This window comes from Anoplopoma fimbria, chromosome 14 (genome assembly GCF_027596085.1).
Source record: "Anoplopoma fimbria isolate UVic2021 breed Golden Eagle Sablefish chromosome 14, Afim_UVic_2022, whole genome shotgun sequence".
Lineage (NCBI taxonomy): Eukaryota > Metazoa > Chordata > Actinopteri > Perciformes > Anoplopomatidae > Anoplopoma > Anoplopoma fimbria.
Genome location: NC_072462.1, coordinates 16229994 through 16251023, shown reverse-complemented (window position 1 = coordinate 16251023; position 21030 = coordinate 16229994). Strand labels below are relative to the sequence as shown.

The 21030-nt window shown below is 40.0% G+C and overlaps 1 protein-coding gene across 1 annotated transcript; it reads right to left on the bottom strand.

Moving 5' to 3' along the window:
* Window positions 1–70: 70 nt before the first annotated feature.
* On the bottom strand, window positions 71–20809 carry LOC129102138 (lysine-specific demethylase 2B). The gene is made up of 21 exons (XM_054612132.1): window positions 20645–20809; window positions 20015–20159; window positions 19782–19860; window positions 19574–19620; window positions 18461–18639; window positions 18228–18334; window positions 16885–16978; window positions 16584–16737; window positions 16284–16399; window positions 15343–15469; window positions 14745–15145; window positions 14553–14639; window positions 9340–9570; window positions 7713–7856; window positions 7229–7314; window positions 6797–7133; window positions 5113–6188; window positions 4855–5018; window positions 3827–3988; window positions 3020–3238; window positions 71–2113 (listed from the first exon to the last, which is right to left on the bottom strand). The coding sequence occupies exons 1-21, from the start codon at window positions 20687–20689 to the stop codon at window positions 1932–1934; spliced, it is 4182 nt and encodes a 1393-aa protein (XP_054468107.1). The 5' UTR covers window positions 20690–20809; the 3' UTR covers window positions 71–1931.
* Between the last annotated feature and the right edge of the window lie 221 nt (window positions 20810–21030).

Genomic DNA, 21030 nt, shown 5'->3' with positions numbered 1-21030 from the left:
AATACAATATTAACTCACACACAGCTCAGTATTTAAAATGAATTTAATATCTCAAAGGTTGACTTAACTTTTCCTAGAGGCTTTACATGTACATCATGTACAGATTCAACATTTACAGTGATGTACCAAAAAATGTCATGAAGACATGGTGCTTTAATAAAAAAAAATGCTAATGTAAACCCATCCACTGAACTGTACCAAGTGCTAGTCAAAAATACCTTAAAAAAGTTTAGTTTTCAAGAAAAATGCAAATCTATCAAATAATTTAACTGTTGAGTCTGACATTTGTTAGACAAGTTCCAATAGCAAAATTAGCAATTTTTATATAACTTTAAATATTCGGATGATGAATAAATGTGTAAAGACACAATACTCATGAAAATGCTACCGACTGATGCCCAAGGTTGAAAAGTCCTTTATATTCAGATGTTTAACTCAAAGAAATAAAACTTAAAATAAATGATTTTAAAGAAAACAACCAGTGTTAACAAATGTATATTTCAGTGGAATCTCTGACTAAGAAAAAAAGAACAAACAAAATCACATTTACATTTGCACAAATCTTTTAGAAAAGATGCTTCTTTTAATAGCAGAGTCTCAGTGACATTCAGGATTATGATCCTATTTCATACTCTGTTCAAAACAAAGTGTATTTAATCTTTCTCCACCTTGTGGTTAGAAGCTGATGTCTGGAGATCGACATGGATTTACTAGATTTGTTTACTGATACTGGCTTTATATCTTTTAAATAAAATATATGCATCTCTGCCCTTGGAAACAGAACACTAAACTGCTCACTTACTATAATCACATTTTGGGGGTTATGAGACATTTAAAATATACAGTATACAATTATTTCACCCTCCTGGCCTGTTTGACCGAGTTTAACATGTCACTTCTGTGAAATGAGGCAAAAACGGGCTCATCTAAATTATTTATGCAAATGTAATATCATATTCGATAATTGTTTCTTCTTTATTTCTTGCATGATTCAGTAATGAGTCTCATTTTTTCATCATGTGGAGTTCTGCTGACAGGAGTAAACAGATGATTATATTGTTTCAGTTACTAAATCTATTGACTGTGGTGTAAACATGTGTCTTTGCTGCATGCAGAGCTAAAACGCGTCCTTTCACAAAGCAACAATAATACCAAAGAGTGATGGAGACTGGTAGAGACGTTTGTATGCAGCTATGTCTTAATATAACCCAGTTATCTAGAAGCTGTTATTAGAATTAGCGGAACGTTTTAGTGTTGGGAAAAAAAAGCTTTATACACTGTACACTGTATAGTGTATGTGTGAACACATTCATGTATCCATATTTACTGTATCAGTGCAAATGGTATCATTATATGAAAAGAAAATATACAGTACCTTTGTTCGAACAGAAACAGGGCACTGACACATATAATAAAATATAAAAACATAAACAGAAGCTACCATCCTACAGCTTGGCAACAAATCTTTAGACCTTTGCCTCTCAACAATTAAGAGCTTAACAGTTATGCCGATTGATTATCAATTCCAACGGTATGATACTGTACAGTGGTGCAGTCAATACTGCACATAAATGTATGAAACACTTTCTGATACAAAAATATTACTCTAATGCAATAAACTTTGCATTGGAACAAAAAATAATCTATTAACACCAAAAGATAGTCATGATACGATACATTAACAATCAATATATAAAGAAATAAATAACTTATAAACAGGTGCAAACAACAACAAAAACATTTTTGCAATATTGCCTTCACAGGACAAGATTTCCGTTTTTACATTCTGGCTTAGCAGCACAGCTTCCCCTTAAGTATTTTGACAGATGGACGCGTCCTCGTGTCCGCAGACGTAAATGAAGCACCCAGTCATCTGCTGCCTCCATGTGGTCGTTTAACCACTTGTGAATGTCACACAGTCTTCCGTGCTACTAACTGATCTTTTGCAGCAGCTTCTCTTCTATCAGTTCAAACTGCACGCTGACGGACATTTCTGCAATGAACTGGTCGCATCCCTCCTTGCTCACCTGTTTGCAGTATCGCAGGTCGATATGACATATGCTTCCACAGCGCTTGAAATAGGTCAGCGACTGGTCTGTGACCCTGTTACAGACTGCAGGGAGAAACGGGGTTAGGAGAAAAAGAGCAAATGATGCTTAGCGCGTCACCTGTACTGACATAAACTATGACACACCTGGATTAATCAAGCCTTTAAGATATTCTAGGACATGAAATCCTCATTATTGTGGGCAGTGTTTCAGGATACCTGAGGAGCCAGAAAAGAAAAGCCAATTGTATTTGCCTTTCAGCAGTTTCCATAATAGCCCTTCAATTCAATGCTTTTCACATTTAATGGTATTCCAGAGAGACAACAAGTATAAGACGTGGTTCTTTTTAGCATTTGTGCACTTTGCATTAAATGGAATGAAATTCTATAAAAATGTATTTCACAATTTGTGAATAATTTCATGCCTCTGAACAAGAAGTAGTGCCTCAAACTACAACCTCTCTAAAGCAGTTTATACAAAAACTGAACCTTAAAATCCTCATGAAGGTCTAATTTATTGCAGGATTGTTGTATCAGACTGCATTAGTTTAACTGAGGTGTGCGTAATAAACTGGCGCACTTTCCCACATAAAAATGGAGGTGTTTAGGTTTATTTGCTTACAGGACCTTCCAGACAGAACTTTTGATATCAGGAGGTTTTCCTATAATATTCTTGTTGGCAACTATTTGACAATGACATGACAAAATATTCACTGTGCTGCATTGCACATCTGTCCAAAGTTCAGGTTTCTCCAAGATGATTTTTTTAAAGCTGTGATGTCACTGTCTGGAAGGACATGAATAAACACCAGTAAAGTCAAACTAAAGTAAAATATTTTCGTTACTTCTATTGAATTGATCTATTTATTCATTGGAAGTGGATAGACACAACAATTCGATTTCAGGATTTAGCCCTTGGGGGGAGCAAGTCAAATGCAGGCAGACTAACAGCCAACAAAGACAGGCTCCTACCTGACAGGTTGATGTCAGTGAGCGAGTCTCTGGTGGTCGTCCCTGCGGCGGTCAGGATGTTGACGGACTGGTCGTTGACGTGGTTGCAGTAGCTGAGGTCCAGCTTGGACAGCGAGGGCATGTAACGTATGATGAGGCGCAGAGATGTGTCTGTGATGTCCAAGCCTGCCAGGCGCAGGTCCTCCACGTTACGCAGTTTACTCCTGTTGTCCAACTGACCTAAAACAGTAAGGTAAAGAGATAAAAAGTTAATATTTCTGACCATATGAATTAGCCTTGTGCAAGAAGACAGATGTTTGAGACAAAATCATGGTAAAGGTTCTATCTTTTCAACTTTCCTGCTATAGTCACTAGAGGGCCAACTGTGTATTAATCGGCAACTGAAAATAGTCCGAAACAAATGCAGTACTTACTCCTATAAACTTATGCTTAGAAATGTTTCCCTGCTTTTTAAAGAAATGATTTATCTTTTTTTAAATGAAACTAATTTATTTGCAACCTTTTTTTTTAATATATTAGTATATAAAAGTTACAAGTAAAATATCCACTCCTCACTTTCATTTCCTATTCTTAATAATAGAATAGTAATTTCCTATTACTCCATGGTGTAGTTCGCTCATTCAGCCACTAAAGCTTCAGACCGTTTAGACAGTGTGTGTGTGTGTGTGTGTGTGTGTGTGTGTGTGTTGTGTGTGTGTGTGTGTGTGTGTGTGTGTGTGTGTGTGTGTGTGTGTGTGTGTGTGTGTGTGTGTGTGTGTGTGTGTGTGTGTGTGTGTGTGTGTGTGTGAGAGAATTGCAGGTCGGTACCTGGCCTGTTATCTGTAGGAGGCGACAGCAGGTCCCTCATCTGGGCATCCTTCAGTCCCTCAACCCACTGAACATCCAGAGTTCGCAGAAGAGGACAGCTGGAGGTGCAAAGAGCAGAGACCGCCACCCAGGAGCATCCCGACAACAGCAGCACACGCAGACCTGCAGAGACAGCAAGGACACACAGAGCCTGATGTCAGACACGCTTTGCACTAAGATACAATTCACTGATCTTCTGTGGATGATAAAAAAAATCTGTTATTTGTGGCCACAAGCAGCATCACAGCAAGCCAAATATACAGCAGAAATGTGCCCTATTTTTCAGTATTTATGTCTCCAGAGAAGTTAATATGCAGACACAGAATAAACACACACAGAAGCAGTGAGTATTATTATCTGATTAGCCCAGTGATCCAGCAAACACATTAAGAACCAACAAGGAAAAACCATCTGAACTCATGGAGCCTCCAGAGACATAATTATCCATGTGGAGGATCCATATCGGGAAATATGAGAATTCTAACTTAATAAAAAACCTACACATCATACTTAAACTTGTTTCATCACACTTCAAACACTTATTATAGTGTCCTCGGTACAAAAAGTTTTGCAGTCTTCACCAAGGTAAGAAGGTTGACTAGGAGGTCACATGGTTCTAACAGATATAAGTGAGTGACTGTGTCCTCATATCTCTACAATTAACAGGTCAAGTTAAACTTGTTCTCTTATTTTTAGAATGTTCCTTTATTAAAACCCTCAGTTCCACTCAATTTTTCAAAACCTTTCATCCCTTTAACCAAATTTAGTGAGATTAACTACATGGCAAAAGGCCATCAGACCCTAACCAACATAATGAATCACTGTTTTTTTGTCGCCCATCTGCTTTGTGTGAAATTTAACACACACCGAACACACAACATTGTTCAAAAGATCATACATCTCCCTTGTAAAAATGGACCTTACCTCATGTATTGCCTTTCATTAAAAGACAAACACAGTGTGGTGTTTTGCTGGTTGAATGTATTTACCTGGCAGTCTGTTGATGAGCCAGCTGAGTTGCTTTTTGGAGATGTTGGTCCAGCTGAGGTCCAGAGCGACCGGCTGTCTCCGGATGATGCCGCTCAGCATCAGAGGTGTGATGGACTTACAGCGGTTCAGATTGATGTGCTTCCAGAGCCTCTTGTCGCAGCACCTGGTGAGACACGCATCAACCATCTTTCAGCACAATGTCGTATAATGAAGAGTGGGAGACATGTTTTCAACTGCACAGTACACGTCGTACTCACCATCTGTTCCAGGTCCTGCAGACACGCATGCACACACAAAGGTCTCTGTGAGTCAAGTGGCCGAACACCGTCATCCACATCTCTCTCCGCATCACGTGTGCCTCACCGTCGGTCAGCGGGAGTCTGTCGGGCGGAGGGCTGATGGGAGGGGGCCGGATCACGTGGCGCTCCATTTGGATGCATTTCGGCGGTGACCGGCAGGGGAGTGGACGGGGACATATGGGTGTGATCTGAGCGCCTCTGTTCCAGCCCAGCGGCGAGTAACCCCGCGGCGTCTCGTTCGCCTCCCTCCCCCTGTGTCGCAGCCAGTCGCCCAGGTCGCTGCTGCCGTTGTTAAGAGGCCATTTAGGCTTTTGGTCCTCTACTTCGTTCTCGGTCTCAGTTTTTACAGGCCTGTGGTTTTGATTGGCCAGGCTGTCCTCCGTTTTCAGTGGCCGTCTGTTCTGATGGGCCAAACCTTCCTCTGTTTTAAGGGCCCTACGGCTCTGATTAGTAGTGGAGTCCTCTGTTTTTAGTGGTTTACGGTTCTGATTGGTCACGGAGTCCTCGTTCTTCAGTGGTCGTCGGTTGTGATTGGCTGAACCGTCGTCCGTCTTCACTGAGCCGTGGTTTTGGTTGGAGAGACAGTCTTCTGTCTTGGTAATCTCCTGGTTGAACTCTTTGCTCAGCTCTTTGTTGGGGAGGCGTCGACGCTGATGGCGAGCCTTTAGCTGAGCAGAGTTCCTCTCCGGTGCTTCGCCTGACTCGCCGCTTGTTCCGGCTCTGGGAGAGTTGGAGGTTTGTTCGCTCTCTCTGGCAGCGGAAGTTCTTAGCAGTGGACTTAACAGGACCTTGGCTTTGTCATCTGGACCGCAGTCTCTCTCCTTTTTCACTGTCTCCTCTTTCCTTCCCTCCTCGTCTTCTGCTTGGTCCTCATCATCATATTCACTTTTCCCCTTTAAATGAATCCTGTCCAAAGAAAATCCATCTTCTTCCTGATCCTCCTGGTCATCCTCTTCATCGCCGTGGTCATTTTCTGTCTTGATTTGCCGCAACAGCTTCGGAGTCAAAGGATCATCTGGTTTTGAAAGCTTTTTCTAAGAAAGAATAGAAGACACATTATGATTTCTTTAAAGCAGCTGTCAGTTTATCAGTGTAATTTTTGCATATATGAGTTCACTGTATGTTAATTTTTCAAGAGAACTTGATATATAAAAGGCTGACTTATTGTAATTCAATTTCATTATTAATTTCAATTAAAAATACACCCACCAAAAATAAACAACTAGTCTTAGGAAATCTACTGTGGCCCTGTCGACATATTTCATATTTTAATATAGTTGTTTAATCGTTATTTTCTTAGGTCTTCTTTATATCCCCCTTTGTGATATTCACAATAAACTGCACTTTGTGACAATATTTTTCTTCTTCTGCTTATTACACACAGCATGACAGTGACAAAGGAATTGAAGACTCGCACATTTGCATTTTTTCTGAACACTTTAAGTAAAGTTTAAAGTTGCAAGAGGAAAAGAGGAAAGAACAGCTGAATGGACCCTGCAATAAAACTATTTAGTCAACTGCTGTTTCCAAGGTCAAGCTTTAAAAGTGCTAAGAAACATTTATGTATGTATGAGATGTATATTCGATTATTGTACATTTACTAAGTATAACTGATAATATAACAAACAGATGAGGGTCTTACCTTCTTTTTCACAATGACAGGTTCATCATGGGTGTCAAAAAGCTTCCTCTTTTTCCTCAGTGGGTTGTCCTCTAGCCTTGGTCGGGGCGTACCATCCAGAGACAGCAGGGGAGGACGTTTCTTTGGAGGCTCTTCGTCTTTCCTCTTCGGGATTTCCTCCCGCTCTGCCTTTCTCTTCACAGCAGATGTGGCGGTCAAAGCAGTAACAGTTGCTGTGGCCAACATCGGTGGGTCAGGCTCCTCTTTTGAATCCCGGCTCAACCTCGGTTCTTTCAGTAGCGAACCAGGAAGGTTTGACGCATACTTGAATCCTGGCCCCCTTTTTTGCTTTGAGGCCAAAAGGTTAGAAAAACAGAGAGCACAACTGTATTTATCTGGTTCTGAGTTTCTGAGACAGACACATACAGGTTTAAGTCCATACTGATACTTACTTTTCCTGTTTTCCCAGCATGATTGCACTTTGGGCACTCCCAGCAATTTGGCAATTCATCGTTCACTACTCCGTTTGAATCTTTCACCTAAACAAGAGGAGGACATGCAGATTCAGATTTACTGAGGCTTTTGTGCCTGACCTTCAGGCGCAGATGTGACGCATTCTGCCCCAAACACATTGCATTCTTATTAGATACAAAAAATGCAACAATAACGCTATCATTAATAAACACAATATCTGATTACTGTACCACAACTAACTACTAGTCAACAGATGTTGTGGTTTGTGCTGATCAATTGGAATTTGAAGTTGACCATCAATAAACTCTTAAATAACAGCTGCAACCTTTTAAAAGAAAAAATACTTTTAAAGGTGCGTTTGGCGGCTTTTATCTCAGCATTTACATCGATATCATCACCACCTCCACCTCCATCGTCTATCCCTCTGACAACATTCAATACGTACTGATGTTGACTAATTTACCTTAAGACAGTTAGGATGAACAATCTCATTGCAGATGGAGCATTCCATGAGCATAAGGTTAAACTTCTCCTCCTCATCCTCCACTGTGTCCTCTTTCCCTGCCTCTCCACAGACGAGACACACTGCTGTGTGTGGCAGGACGGGCTGCAGACAAAAACAGAGGCTTCAAGATAAGGCTGTTGTATCACACTAATATCCTCTTTAGGAACAATTACTCTTTGCCACAATTGTGATTGACGGACTACTTAACTCACACTTCCTCCCAATCCTGGCACTCACCATGTTTCCATTCATTTAAGGTTCGAGTACATGCTGCACTCAAGTGAGTTTGCTATCTGCGATGTTTTGTGTACATGTTAACTGTGGGTTAAACAGTAAATTGGGCCAATATATATGGTAGACTAAGATATGTTTTGTTGTCTAATTGATGATGCTCACTGTTGCTCTTTCTTTCTGAATGTCTAGTAATTCATATTCTGCCACCACCATTTATATTGAACGTTTTGTTTTATTTGCGTTTAATTATATTCAGTGAATTGAATATGACATGAATTTAACAACTTGTTTTGCTGATTTAGCAAACAAGCTAGTTGCATCACTAGTAACAAATTGGAAAATGTTTTACACCAGACCGGGATGAACTAAAGCATGTTCTTAGCTCTGAGAATTGAACCGAAGCAGTAGTAGGCCGAGTGTACACCAAGAGTGGGTTAAGCATATTGGCATATCTTAAAAGTGGGACACAGTTGCTAAAGAGATTAAGACCGCAAGTGTGGGATAATGGGACAGATGCCAAGTTTATCTCACTCTGGTTTGTTGTGGTCCTTCATTCAAACTGACTCTTTATCATTGTCTGTATAAGTTGCTGAAACAATCAAACCCAGTCTCTCTGCATGTCTCTGTCCATGGTGCTGAAAAATGCAAACACAGTCTTTGTCCCTCTCTCCATGGCCTCCTGTGACTACTGCCACAGCTTCTGTTTCTTCTGCTGTTGCAAATACTTATTTGTATTACATGTTACTACCATAGCAACTACCTGAAACATCCTAGTAATCACCCTTTACTGCCCTAGCAACCACGTTGAGCAACATAGCAACAACTTTACAACCGCATGGAAGTTCCCAAAACTAATTATTCAAAATAAAAGTAAAGCAAAAAAACCAACAGTTTGAGATTTGGAGAAATTAGTTTAGAAAATTGATACCACTCTCATGTCTGAATATGTAGCTAGAGCCAGATAGCAGTTAGCTTAGCTTAGCATAAATACTGGAATAGCTATTCTGGCTCTGTCAAAAGGTAAAAACCAGCACCTCGAAATCTCATTGACTAATTTGTCATATCTTGTTTGTTTAATCTGTGAAAAACCCAAAATGTAAAATATTTTGAAAGATGGGTCACGTGCTGGACCAATTTCTTGGCCAGGTGCAGTGACTTCCTAGAATATTTGCAGGTTGCCTGGTAACCTCCTTCTGAACCAGGAAATCATTTGTTTTGTTTTGTGTCGATTAAACATGACATGAGAGAGCCAGGCTAGCTGTTCCCCCTTGTTTTCAGTCTTTATGCTAAGCTAAGCTAATCACCCACTTGCTGTAGCTTTGGCTGAGAACATTATGAACATTGGACTTACTGCAATGCACTGCCTCATGATGCAGGACTGTTTCATGCGGCCCGGCCCACCAAACTTCTTCATGTCTTTACAGAAGTGGCACTCTCCGCACTCCGTCCGCAGGCATGCTTCACACTTCCGACAGCGTGTCCTCCTCCTCCTGGCACCAGATGTTCCCCGACTGGCTGACAGCTTGACTGCTGATGCAGGCGAAGCTGCCATCTTAGGTTTCGGCCGGTTGGGAGGCCGGGGCTAAAAAGGATAAAGAGGAATCAGTGTCTAAAATGATAAAGCAACAAATATTTCACAAACAGGTATCTAAAAGGTCAGATTAATTAGTGGGTTGATAAAAGATAGGTGTGTTATTCTAAAGATATTTAGCAACAATATGCTACATTGTTTGCTACTGAAATATAGTTCAGTAGTCGAATGTGGCAAATATAAGTGCATTCACACAATACTGTGAAGAAAATGTGTAGTATGTAATGTGTCAAAGGCAGCAAGCATCATAATTATCTTACACAAAGAAGACTGCAGATGCTTTACAGTCATTATCTCATTATCTCATTATTTTCAGTTTGACATTTCAAAAGTCTTTTATTACCAAAATGTCGGATTAAAGTCAAAGGGAGGCTTTAAGCTCTGAGGAGCTCCTCGGTCAAATGTACTGAATTACATTGCATTTCAATTAATAATGGTGCTTTGGCTCAATAATAAGCACCTACAATCATGTGAATATTCTATTAAATTCAGCAGGTTTCAGCGTTATGGTGGATGTAGGCATTAATCCCTAATCCTTTCTTTGCTCTTTGTAACTTTGGCTGTTAAATCAAAGGATCCAGGAACAAACAAATAAATTAAGAATGTCCCTGGGGGCATCTTCTAAATTTAGCACTTCACTTGCTTGCATGTTTCTACTTCAAAGAAATACCGCACTTACAGTTACACATCACACATGGAGCCATTACTCTGTGTTAGGAGGGCGCAAACTGATTTACAACAGTACATGCTAAATGTGCTCTATTTAATAGAACTGGGTAATGGAGATGAGATGCGTTTGATCTCCATCATTATTGTTCCAGTTTTATATATTCTGCTCCTTCTCAGGCTCAGAGCCAAACCACAACAACATATTCTAACCATGAAAACCACATGTCAAAATGCTGCCAAACGTGCTGCGTGAGAAAATATGTGGCAACGTGTGAGATGAAATAAGCAAGGAGAAGGAGTGCAAAAGACTGCAGCTCTTGGAAATGAAGATCAGATTTCTTTAGTTACATCGGCAGTGCAGATTCTCCTGGAGTCAGCATAGCAACAGCCACGTCCCATTCCCTAACAGAACACTCTATGACACACAGACTTGTAACCAATAAGAAATGTAATGAGACTCTCTAACAGAAAAAAAGAAAGCAAGCTCAATCTGAGGCATATAACAATAATTTATTCCAACAAAAGCCATGAAATAGACTGACACAGGCAGTCAGATATGTGTTTACCAGACAGGATTAGAGGGAGATATTGGGGGGGTAGGGCTTGTTCAGTCTGCACTGGACCATTCTGGGGGTATTCAGGGGGATTAAAGACAGGAGGTCCACTCCAGAAGAACAATTTGCCACTTCTTTCCTTCAACAACAGGTTGGAGTTATGATCAACCTGCTAATGTCAGATCACGTTAAATAACATGAAGCCAAACACTGTAGTGTTTACTGTCTGATTACACATGAAACTGAAGCTGTAACTGCAGGTGTAAGCCGCAAAAGAAAAGATACTTCAGAGAGCTGTCCATACTGTCCCCTAAATCTCCTCTAATCCTCTCCCCTCTGTCCAATATGTGAGTGATCTCTAAAGCAGATAACCCTCCGATGCTCAGAATAAAATCACTGAGCAAATAAATAAACTGCCTGTCACTCTTTGTAGCTACTCTCTGTGTCCGGTTGAAGTGTTTTTAGTTTAGCAATAGAAGCTGTAGTATACACACCTCTTCACAGCACATAATATACATGTTTCCTCAGTGCAAGGACAGGCTCTACAAAGCTCATTCAGCTGGGAAACATGATGAGAAGCAGATTTTAATGTTCATCGACTCTGGCTTGGAGCCTCTGAAGCTGTATTGTGGAGAACAGTGGAAATCAATTACCGTGGATAAACTTAACATCACCTGAAACACACTTTGAAGACAGAGCATACTGAGTCCAGATTGCAGAAAACAACAGGACACATTGTTTTATCAAAAGCCAGAGAAATTATAAATCAGATACACATAACACTGTGCTTTTTAAAGCCATGAACACTGTAGCAATTCTCTTTTCTATACCAGTACACAGCATGTTGTGTTTAGCCCAGATCTTACATATGACAAAAGGAAAGAGAAACAAGTGTTACACACCAACTTGAGTAAAATCTCTGGAGTGTATATTTACTCAGAAGCTGAGGATGGTTGACTGAACAACAGCAACTGTGTCAATCTGTAAAACAACTGTGCAGAGTATACAGAGCAAGCTTTGGAGATATAGCTAGTATTAAATAAAGTGTAAAATGTTGTTCAGACTGGTGCTGGATGCTTTTTGGCTACACTACCTAAACTCTAAACGTACATGTTCTTCAAAATATGTAATAATATAATATATCACATATTTAGTCTGAGCATAATTCATCGATGTTCAAATAGTTGTAACATAAAGAACAGGTGCATTAACATGACTGGAACAACCAGAAATGTTATATGTTCCTCAAAAGAGAACAATGGACTTCTGCAGTCAATGTTTTTCAAATCCAAATGCAGTCAAAGAATTAATGTGAGGGGGGGTTTGGTTCAGAGTTAAGTAGAAGAGATATTCAAATTAACTTTCCACAATTCTTGCTGTGTAAGCAAGTCTCATCTTACATCTCCAAGCCAATTAAACCGAGCAATATTGAATATTCCTTTCATAATAACTGCTTTCTAACGAACACAAAACCTTTTCTGATTTCACACATTCTAATATTTTTATCCGGTGCTTTTACAACCAAACCATGAATGATTAATCTTCTGCATCTACATGATTTCCCATTCCTCTGCTCTGAAACAACCAATAGCAGCCCTGAGGCTCTGAGCTATATAAACACAGGCTTCTCATATTGCTGGTTTCACCTGCCAAAAACACACAAGCATACACACACACACACAAAAACACACACACAAACAGCAAACCTATTAGAAAAACAAAGGGCAAAAATCAAAGACCAAGCACAGAGGGTAAACTAAATCAATGCATTTCTCTCCAGGAAGCTCCATTTCCTCGCTGCCCTGTGATGCTGCACACCGCTCAGTCTGGCACAAGCATTCCTCTGGTGGCCTCACTACGTCTGCCTGCAGAGGTTTTGTGTGCTAACCTGCTCAGAGTCTGAATCGTAGTCCTCATCGTCAGCGCTCAGCGACATGGCCATGGCTGGTTTTCACGCACCGTCCAGCTCACAGCAAACTGACATGGCTGCAGTCTCCTCCTCCTTCTAGTCCTGCTACTGCTGTCTGGCCTACAGCCCTCCCCTCCCACTCTAAAGCTCCACAATACCACAAGCAGATGTAGGAAACACGGACAAGGCTGCCTCATTAATATGGATCAACTCCCAGAAAAAAATAGGAGGGGTGTTTTTGAAGCTCAGGGCCAATGGGAGACTGCTGTGCATCATAATATGGAGTGGAGGTGTCTGCTTCTATCCAATGAGGAGAGGAAATGCAGAGAAGGTGTTGTCATATTCATGATGGGCATCACGGGGAGAGGAGAGAAGGCTCCGCTCAGCCAATAGAGCCAGATGGCATCTCATTACAAAAGGCAAACACAAAGAGGCCCCACCGCCAGCAGCTGGCCTCTGGAGGGACGGGTGGGGGTGATCCAGAGGGTCCATAAAACCAATAGGAATAGCCTCCATACATTCAGATACATAACACATCTCATCCACCCACCTCCTGTTGAGGACTCTGGGTCTGTGATTCACTTCATGCATCTGTTTGGACAACGAATTATTCATAGAAAGTTTAAAAGTGTGTAGAATATATAAAATAGAAAACTGTTAACTTAAAAAGAGATATTAATTAGCAACATTTCAACGTACTTTGCTAAATAAAATTCACATTTTAGTTCCTTTTGGCTTACATTCCTGAGCACCTACTTTATTTTTAACCGCCATTAAATATTTATGCCTCCGCATTTTTATAGTGTCAAAGAGAAAGTCAGAGAGCATTGAAAATAAACTCTGTACATCTGTGTGTCATTTCAATAATAGGCATTTTTTACCTTTTCATACAAGGTTTATGGGAAAATGGAGGTGGTAATTATTTTTCTTCTTAGATTTATCCAATAAATGTAAAAGAAACTATAAAATCAAAGCATAACTCAAATAGACATTTAACGCACTTCAGACCTGCAAGTGTTCACAGCTAGTCAAGTCTTACAATATTATAATTTCATGTGTTACAGCACACTGATGAACAACAAGCACATACATAAGTAGTACTTATGTACTGAGAATCAGCACTGACTGAAAAATATGACTGAAAATGTCCTTTTTTTAATTCCTGAGTAAGCCTGAAGTGTAACAACGAACATGTAAGCAGTGAAACAGTGAGTCGTGTATCTGGTCTGAAAAATGTGTCATTAGCAGTGTGAGAAAACAATGGTCAACAAAGAACAGTCCCATTAAAGAGCCACAGACAATAAGTATGTTAATGACAGCAAAATACAGTGTGTAGAGGTATTTGTGTATGGAGGAAGGATAAATTAAGACTGAAGAGTGTTCTTAGAGTATTGATATTGAAAACCAGACCCTTCTTTGACAGTAAGTCAAATCTATCAAAAACCAAGATCATATTGTCAGTTGATTTTTAAGTGTATGACATTAAAGTAGTGTTTCACACTGTTACTGCTTTTGTGCTGTCACAGACCATCAGTCAGTCATCAGTGGGCTGAGGCTGCATCATCACCACTCACTCATTTTAACTACTTTAAAACATAAACTGTACTCTTGCCATCTTCTCTATTTGCATCTATAAAGGTTAAAATGTTGAAGTTTCACAAAATTAGCATTTCAGGTGAAAGGTTCAGAAATGTTATGGCACCACGAGTCAAAAGACCAAACCTCTGTCCATCACTTGTGTTCACTTTATAATTAAAAGTATTTTTTCCCAATTTCTATTGAACAATATTCGGTCCAAAGGCAATAACAAAGTCTCAAGAGTGCCACCGACGTATTCTTACCTTTATAGTTTTCTTGGGCCAGTAAACAACAGGAACGCCAGTGATCGCTAATTTGGGGTCGTCATCAGCATGTTCTTTTAAGACAACCTAGACAGCCACAGAAAACAGAGAGAAAGCATAAGAGGACTTTGCTATATCTATATAATAGCATATACTGTGAAAATGACTGTGTCTTCTTTTTTTGTTTCTTACCTTCATGTCTTCCAGCAGGGCTTGTGGGTTCTCTATTCCCTCGGGAACACATTTCTTATTTTCAGGGAGCGACTCCAGCTTCTCCACCAGCGTCCTGAGTCCGCTCAGTTCAAACTTGGTCAAATGTGTCCATTTATTCGGAGAGGCTGGAGAGTCAGAGGGGGTTTGAGGGAACTCCAGAGAGGTGGAGCCGGGATTACAGCTGTCCTCAGAGTCAACGGATAAAACGGCTTTGAGGTGCTGGCCTCTCCGGTTGTCAGGAGAGCAGGGACCATCCTGGGCGGCTTTCTCTGTTTTTTCACTCTGGCCCTCCTTGACTTCAGTCTCACATGAGTCCTCGTTCATGTCCTGACTCCTTGAGTCGGAGGACGGGCTCTCTGTCATTGCCTTTGTCTCATAGTCTGAAGGGACAAAATGAGAGAACATTTGTTGTATCAAATGACTTATCATATTTCAACACTGTGTTTTTTTTCTTTGTATTAGAAGAATGCGATCAGCTGCAGAAATAATTTATCTTGGAATAGAAAATGATCAACCATTACAACCTCTTGAGTATGTCCAATAGTGCTGAGCAGCGTCATTACTTCCTTTCGCTCACCTATTAGTCCGGGCTCTTTGCGGTTCTCCTGAGAAAAGTAGGAGCGTTTGGTGAGGCAGTGCATGTATCTCTCCAGGACATACCAGCATATCTCATAGTAGAAGGGGAACCGGAACTTAGAATGAACCTGAAGATAGAGGAAAAAAAACACATAATATTAACATGCACTTAACATTATTTTTGTATAAACCTGATTTCTTAAATGTTGTGTAATATTGCCCATGTGTACGCTTCACCAGAGTTCTGTTTGTGTTTCTACGTGTGTGCATTAGCGCGACAGAGACTTCTGACAGAACACGGATCCCTGACAGCAACAGCAGAGTAAAGAGATTATTACTCAATCAAAATATGTTTTGCTCTATCACTTCAGATACTGTCCTCTCATGCACACAAGCAAAGTTGTACAAGTCTTCAGGGACAAACTGCAATCCCACAAGCCTGCCTAAATTCTATGAAATAAGATTATTCTTCTGCAATAATACAGCTTTAAAACCTATTAGAAAGAAAGAGGTCATATTTCTTCTTCTTTTTTTTTTTTCTAGTTTCAGAATATGGATTTTGGTGTAGAACAAAGCACACCATACTGATTACTAAAAAAGGATCATTATTTTCTTGGAAAGAAAAACAAAATCTTCACATGAAGTGATATTGCCTTTGTAAGTATGAGGGTGGTATTACAACTTTCCAGACAACTATTATAGATTATGAAAAATATCTTAAAACACACATAAGTATTGCTTTTGGGCTCCGACACATCTTCCTGACTTAAACATTTTTATTTCTTGTCACAAATCTATTCCTCCTCCATCACATCTCTCATTCTCCTGTCTCTTCGCCATGTCCTGGTTCTCAGAGATATTGATTCATTATCATTTATCTTAACGCACTTCAGTGCAGGCCACAGTTCAGCCACACATAGGAGAATGCAGAAAGGCCCCTACCTTAGTCCTATTCTCTATCTCATGGATGGTAAGCTGCATAGGAATGTTGAAGCTGTGCAGAATATTGCCTCCAAATACCAGACTGTCCTCTGGAGTGTAGACAGCATGAATCCACCCTTAATTACAAAAAAAGTACAAGACATACACAAAAGAGATAAGCAACAGTCAGATGATTTATGTAACCACACATAGTTGAAGAATATACTGTTTTATAGAGAGGTAAAGCCTGGAATTGCTGTTCATTTAAGAGGCAGCTAATCTTTTCCTGTTGGCTACTTAAAAACAACCATGCCAACACACCAGATGGGATGAAGAACGTGTATCCTTGCTGAAGCTCCACCCTCTGGCATCCATCAGCTCGGTCTCCCAGGAAGATATCACTCTGCTTGCCTGACAGGACCCAGTCCTCGTAAAGGGCAAGGTTGTGAGGGGTTGGAGGCACAAGCCAAAACACCTGAGGAGAAGCAGAGAGCTGTTAGAAACACTTTATATTACCAGACATACATTCTCTTAATTTCTCCCCTTAACTTGTAATTCAATTAAATTGTTAAATAAAGATTTGTTGCACAAAATAGCAGATAAAAGAGTAGAATGAACTTACTTTCTGTCCCTTGAATACGTGATACCAAACAGAAGTTCCGCCAAAATCGATGTGGAAGTCTGTGTAGCAGCCCTTCACACTCATCAAACAATACCTAAGGCAGTAAAGGAGACAACAACAAAATACAAAAGAATCATATTGTAGACAAGGATTGTGAGGAAGTAAAAGAACAGACTGACATTGTTAAAAAGATCTGAAAAGGAGAAACACAGCTCAACCAATTAAATGCCAGCGGTAATCTCAGATGTGTTTTGCTGAAAACAACAGCTAAAACACCACTAGAAAGCAGTCACAAGAGCACTACAGCATAGAAAATTCATCACAATGGGACACCTCTCCACTGGAGAATAATTGAGGAATGATTAGCACTCCGAGACATAAATGATTCAGTCAGTTAGCCAGATAGAAGCAGCTCTATCAACAAGTGTATACAGAAAAAAAAGACATTGTAAAGAAATCTATACAGTATTATGTCATGCATCCCACAGAAAGATGATGTGATCATTACTTGAAACAAAAGGTGAGCTAGTTAGCCTGTCAGCTTTAGGCTACAGTTCTAACAGCGAAGGTCAAAGTCAGTCAGTTAAGATGCTGAATAGTGTGGTAACATTATGCTGGAGAGTTCTGCTCCTTCAACACCACTTGGCTTGCAAATGTCCGGAGTTTTCATAGCTTCCTCTTGGAGGCGTGCTTTTCTGTTTTTCTTGATTGATCAATTGGTAAGAGCCAGTAGCTGCATAACAACAGCTTAACTGATCACTAATAGTAACACTGAAATAAAAAATGTTGGTATGGGCTGAAATAATAATGGAAATTTGTAACAGGATATCTGTAAAATCTGCTCCTAATTTATTCATTTTCAATCCATTACACTAGCACTCATCTAACTAGGAGCATTATCAAATATATATAAATACAAGTCAGCAGAGGGACTCTGAGTGATGGGAGGAAATATTAGCAAATGGGGTTACAAGGAAAGACACAATTGGCTTTGACTCTTAGCTCTGTTTAAATGCTGACAGCTGATTGGCTGAGAGGCGTCTGTGCAGTCAGGCTACAGCTGTTATAAAACCATCCTCCACTGTGCAGAACTCTGCTGCCTAGCAACAATCAAGAGCACTTAGATGAGATGGATAACACTGAGCGTATGCAGCACTCTACAATCATAGAGCAATATAAGAGACACTCGGATGGGAGGAGGGAATTTGTGTTGTGTATTTACTGGCAAGGAAGCAGGAATTTCCCTAAAGTATTTTCTATATCTTGCTCTACACATTTCATTACTTTTACTCATACACTTTCATAGACATACGGCTCAGGAGAGATTTTGGTGAAAGTCACACCTTTGCACTTTAGGGTACTTCATGTCTGAGATTACATTGGTGGCTTCTGTTTGGCTGTGTTTCAGATCAGGAGGCCACATGTTGTCCACCCAGTCCACTTGATCTACCTGGGGGAGTGAAAAAAAACTGCACTTGTAACCAGCAATCACAGTGCTTCTTTGAATAGGTTACCATATTCGTGACCTTCATGTAAGCGTTTATGTCATCATACGGAGAGTGTTGTGTTTTATTACCACTGTGGGCCGCTTGATGAGGTTCTCCAGCTTAGTGTGGCTGAACTCTAAGCTGATGACGTTGAAGAGTTTGTCCCGCTCTTCCTCTGGGGTCTCATAATAACGGACAAACTGAGCCATGCTCATTTCAGAGCCTTTCTGAGTGCTCACATCCATAACATCCACAGACCGACGACTCCCTGCAAGCGACAACCACAACACAAATTGACGTTAACCTTTGAGCACTTACGCTGTCAGTAACATGTATACCATTTGTCTGTAAACTTGTCAGAGAATGATCTAGCATGTTATTGTTAGATTTATACAGAGCAAATGTGTATTGTTGGCATTTCACAGACAAGAGCCTCCTAATGCATGCAATTCACCATATTCCCCACTAGATGGAGAAACTACACCCCAATCCTTTGTTGACTTATTTCAGCTGTATTTTAATGTGAACGAAAATTGGATCACATTTTTCAGGGATAAAAAATAGACAAAGATAGATTAACATGCATGTTCAGTAATTAAATAATAGCCTAAAAAGGAGAAAACAGTGGGAAAAAATCAATAATACCATTGAAATAATAATATATATTTCTATGTCATTTAAACATACTATGAATTTTTGCCTGATTATTTTTTGCTAAACATCTTGTTTTGGTGCATAACTCTTCTTCCACTAGGTGCAATATTTGAACAAAAAAGCTGCTTTTTGAATGTTTAAACATTATTCCACTAAGCAAAAGAGTGGCTCTTCCGGATCTCTGAAAAAAAAGTGGGCATTTTAGCTGATACCACAACTTTTACGGCTTGCTATACAAACCCCACTACATAATCCATCAGAATTGGGGTAGTCTGAAGATGTTTCTTTTACCATTTACCTTCCACAAACTGTGCTCTGGAAGTACATAAGGTCATGGGACATGGGAAACTTCAAATCATCGCAAATCTTTCCAAAAGCTAAAACATTCCTATTTTCTCCTCCATCACTTCTTAAACTGGGGTACTCTCCCACTAGATACTTTTGTTTTTTCTTAAACCCCTCTAATTGCTACATATTTGCACATATTTGTGTGTGTATGTGTGTGTGTGTGTGTGTGTGTGTGTGTGTGTGTTCAGCATCATACTTACCAACTAAGCCTTTAATTTCACTGACTGTAAATTCTGGATCAGGCATTCTATGAAGGAGAGGGGTTGATGTCAATCAGTTCACATGCGTTGCCAAATGATTAAAATCATAAACATAAAACAAATCCAAAATTGCTATCACAAGCACTGTCAATGATTATTCTTAATAACTAATCTGCAAGCTGGTAAATCCACATAAATGTTGTCTCACCTGACCCCTAGTCCATCTTTCTCTTTAAAAATGAGAGGGGTCCTGAGAGCCTCCCTTTGCACATATTCATAAGAGAAGTCTGCAAGACATTGAGAGTGTTATAGACAAAAAACAAATAGGAAACCAATGGAAAATACATTTTGCCAATCAATGCCAATCAATTTTATTGCTAAATATAATAAACCGTAACACTGGCTTATCAAAAGAAAACATGACATTTGATGTTACTTTACCTTTACCCTCCATGGAGTGGACATACTTGGCGCTGTAACTGTCACTGACCAGCTTCTCCTCCACACTGAAACCTCTGATGTTTGCAATTTCTTCCACATCGGACAAATCCTCGTTTTCGTCGTACATCCTCCGGCAGATGGAGCGCTGCCATTAAGAAAACGAAATGATTCATTTCACGTTATAACCCCTCTATCTCAACAAACAGACACAATGATGGATGATAGGGCATTTGTTTTATTCCTAACTTTAAGTTATACTCATGTTCCAAGCATCGTTACCATCGCACCATAGAATAGTTGATTTTTAAATATGCACAATAAACATTAAACTCGACTTGTCCTGGGGAAAACGGTGCGTTATATCCACCACCATGCATGTCACATGTTTTTTGCAGTATTTCTCTGATCTGGTTGTTTTTTTTTCAGATGCGCGCACTGAAATATGAGAAATATACAATAAGTTATATAACATGTGAAATGCGAGAGCTGTGGTTTCTCCTGAAACTTGAGCAGCGTTAAGTGACTTGACGAACATCCTCAGCCTTCACAACCTGCAGGCGTTAGCTTAGCTCACTAATTAGCTCTCTGCCAGTGTCGCTCCACACGCTAACGTTACCAGGCGGTACGCACCAGCCTGCGTCCGGATTCAGCACACGTTTCCACGGCCTGGGCCATCGTCTCCTACCGGGGTTTTGCAGCCGCTCGTTTGGGGAAATGCATCTCCGTGCGCGTTGAAGTTTAAGAAAACACTCAGCACGCTTTTCAGGTTCAAAACAAGGGAACCATGTTTTTGTGTATTACGTCACCGCCAGGAACCAAAACATTGTTGGACAACGTCACGGCGTGTTAGTTGACTTTCTATTTACATTGGATCAAATATGATCAATCATTGTCTTTAGTGATAGAAAGACACAATAATGAGTTGCGTTTCAAGCACTAGTAGAAAACAGTTTAGCCTAACATGCTAAAAAAAATAATAATATATATAATATATATATATATATAATAGCTTGTGT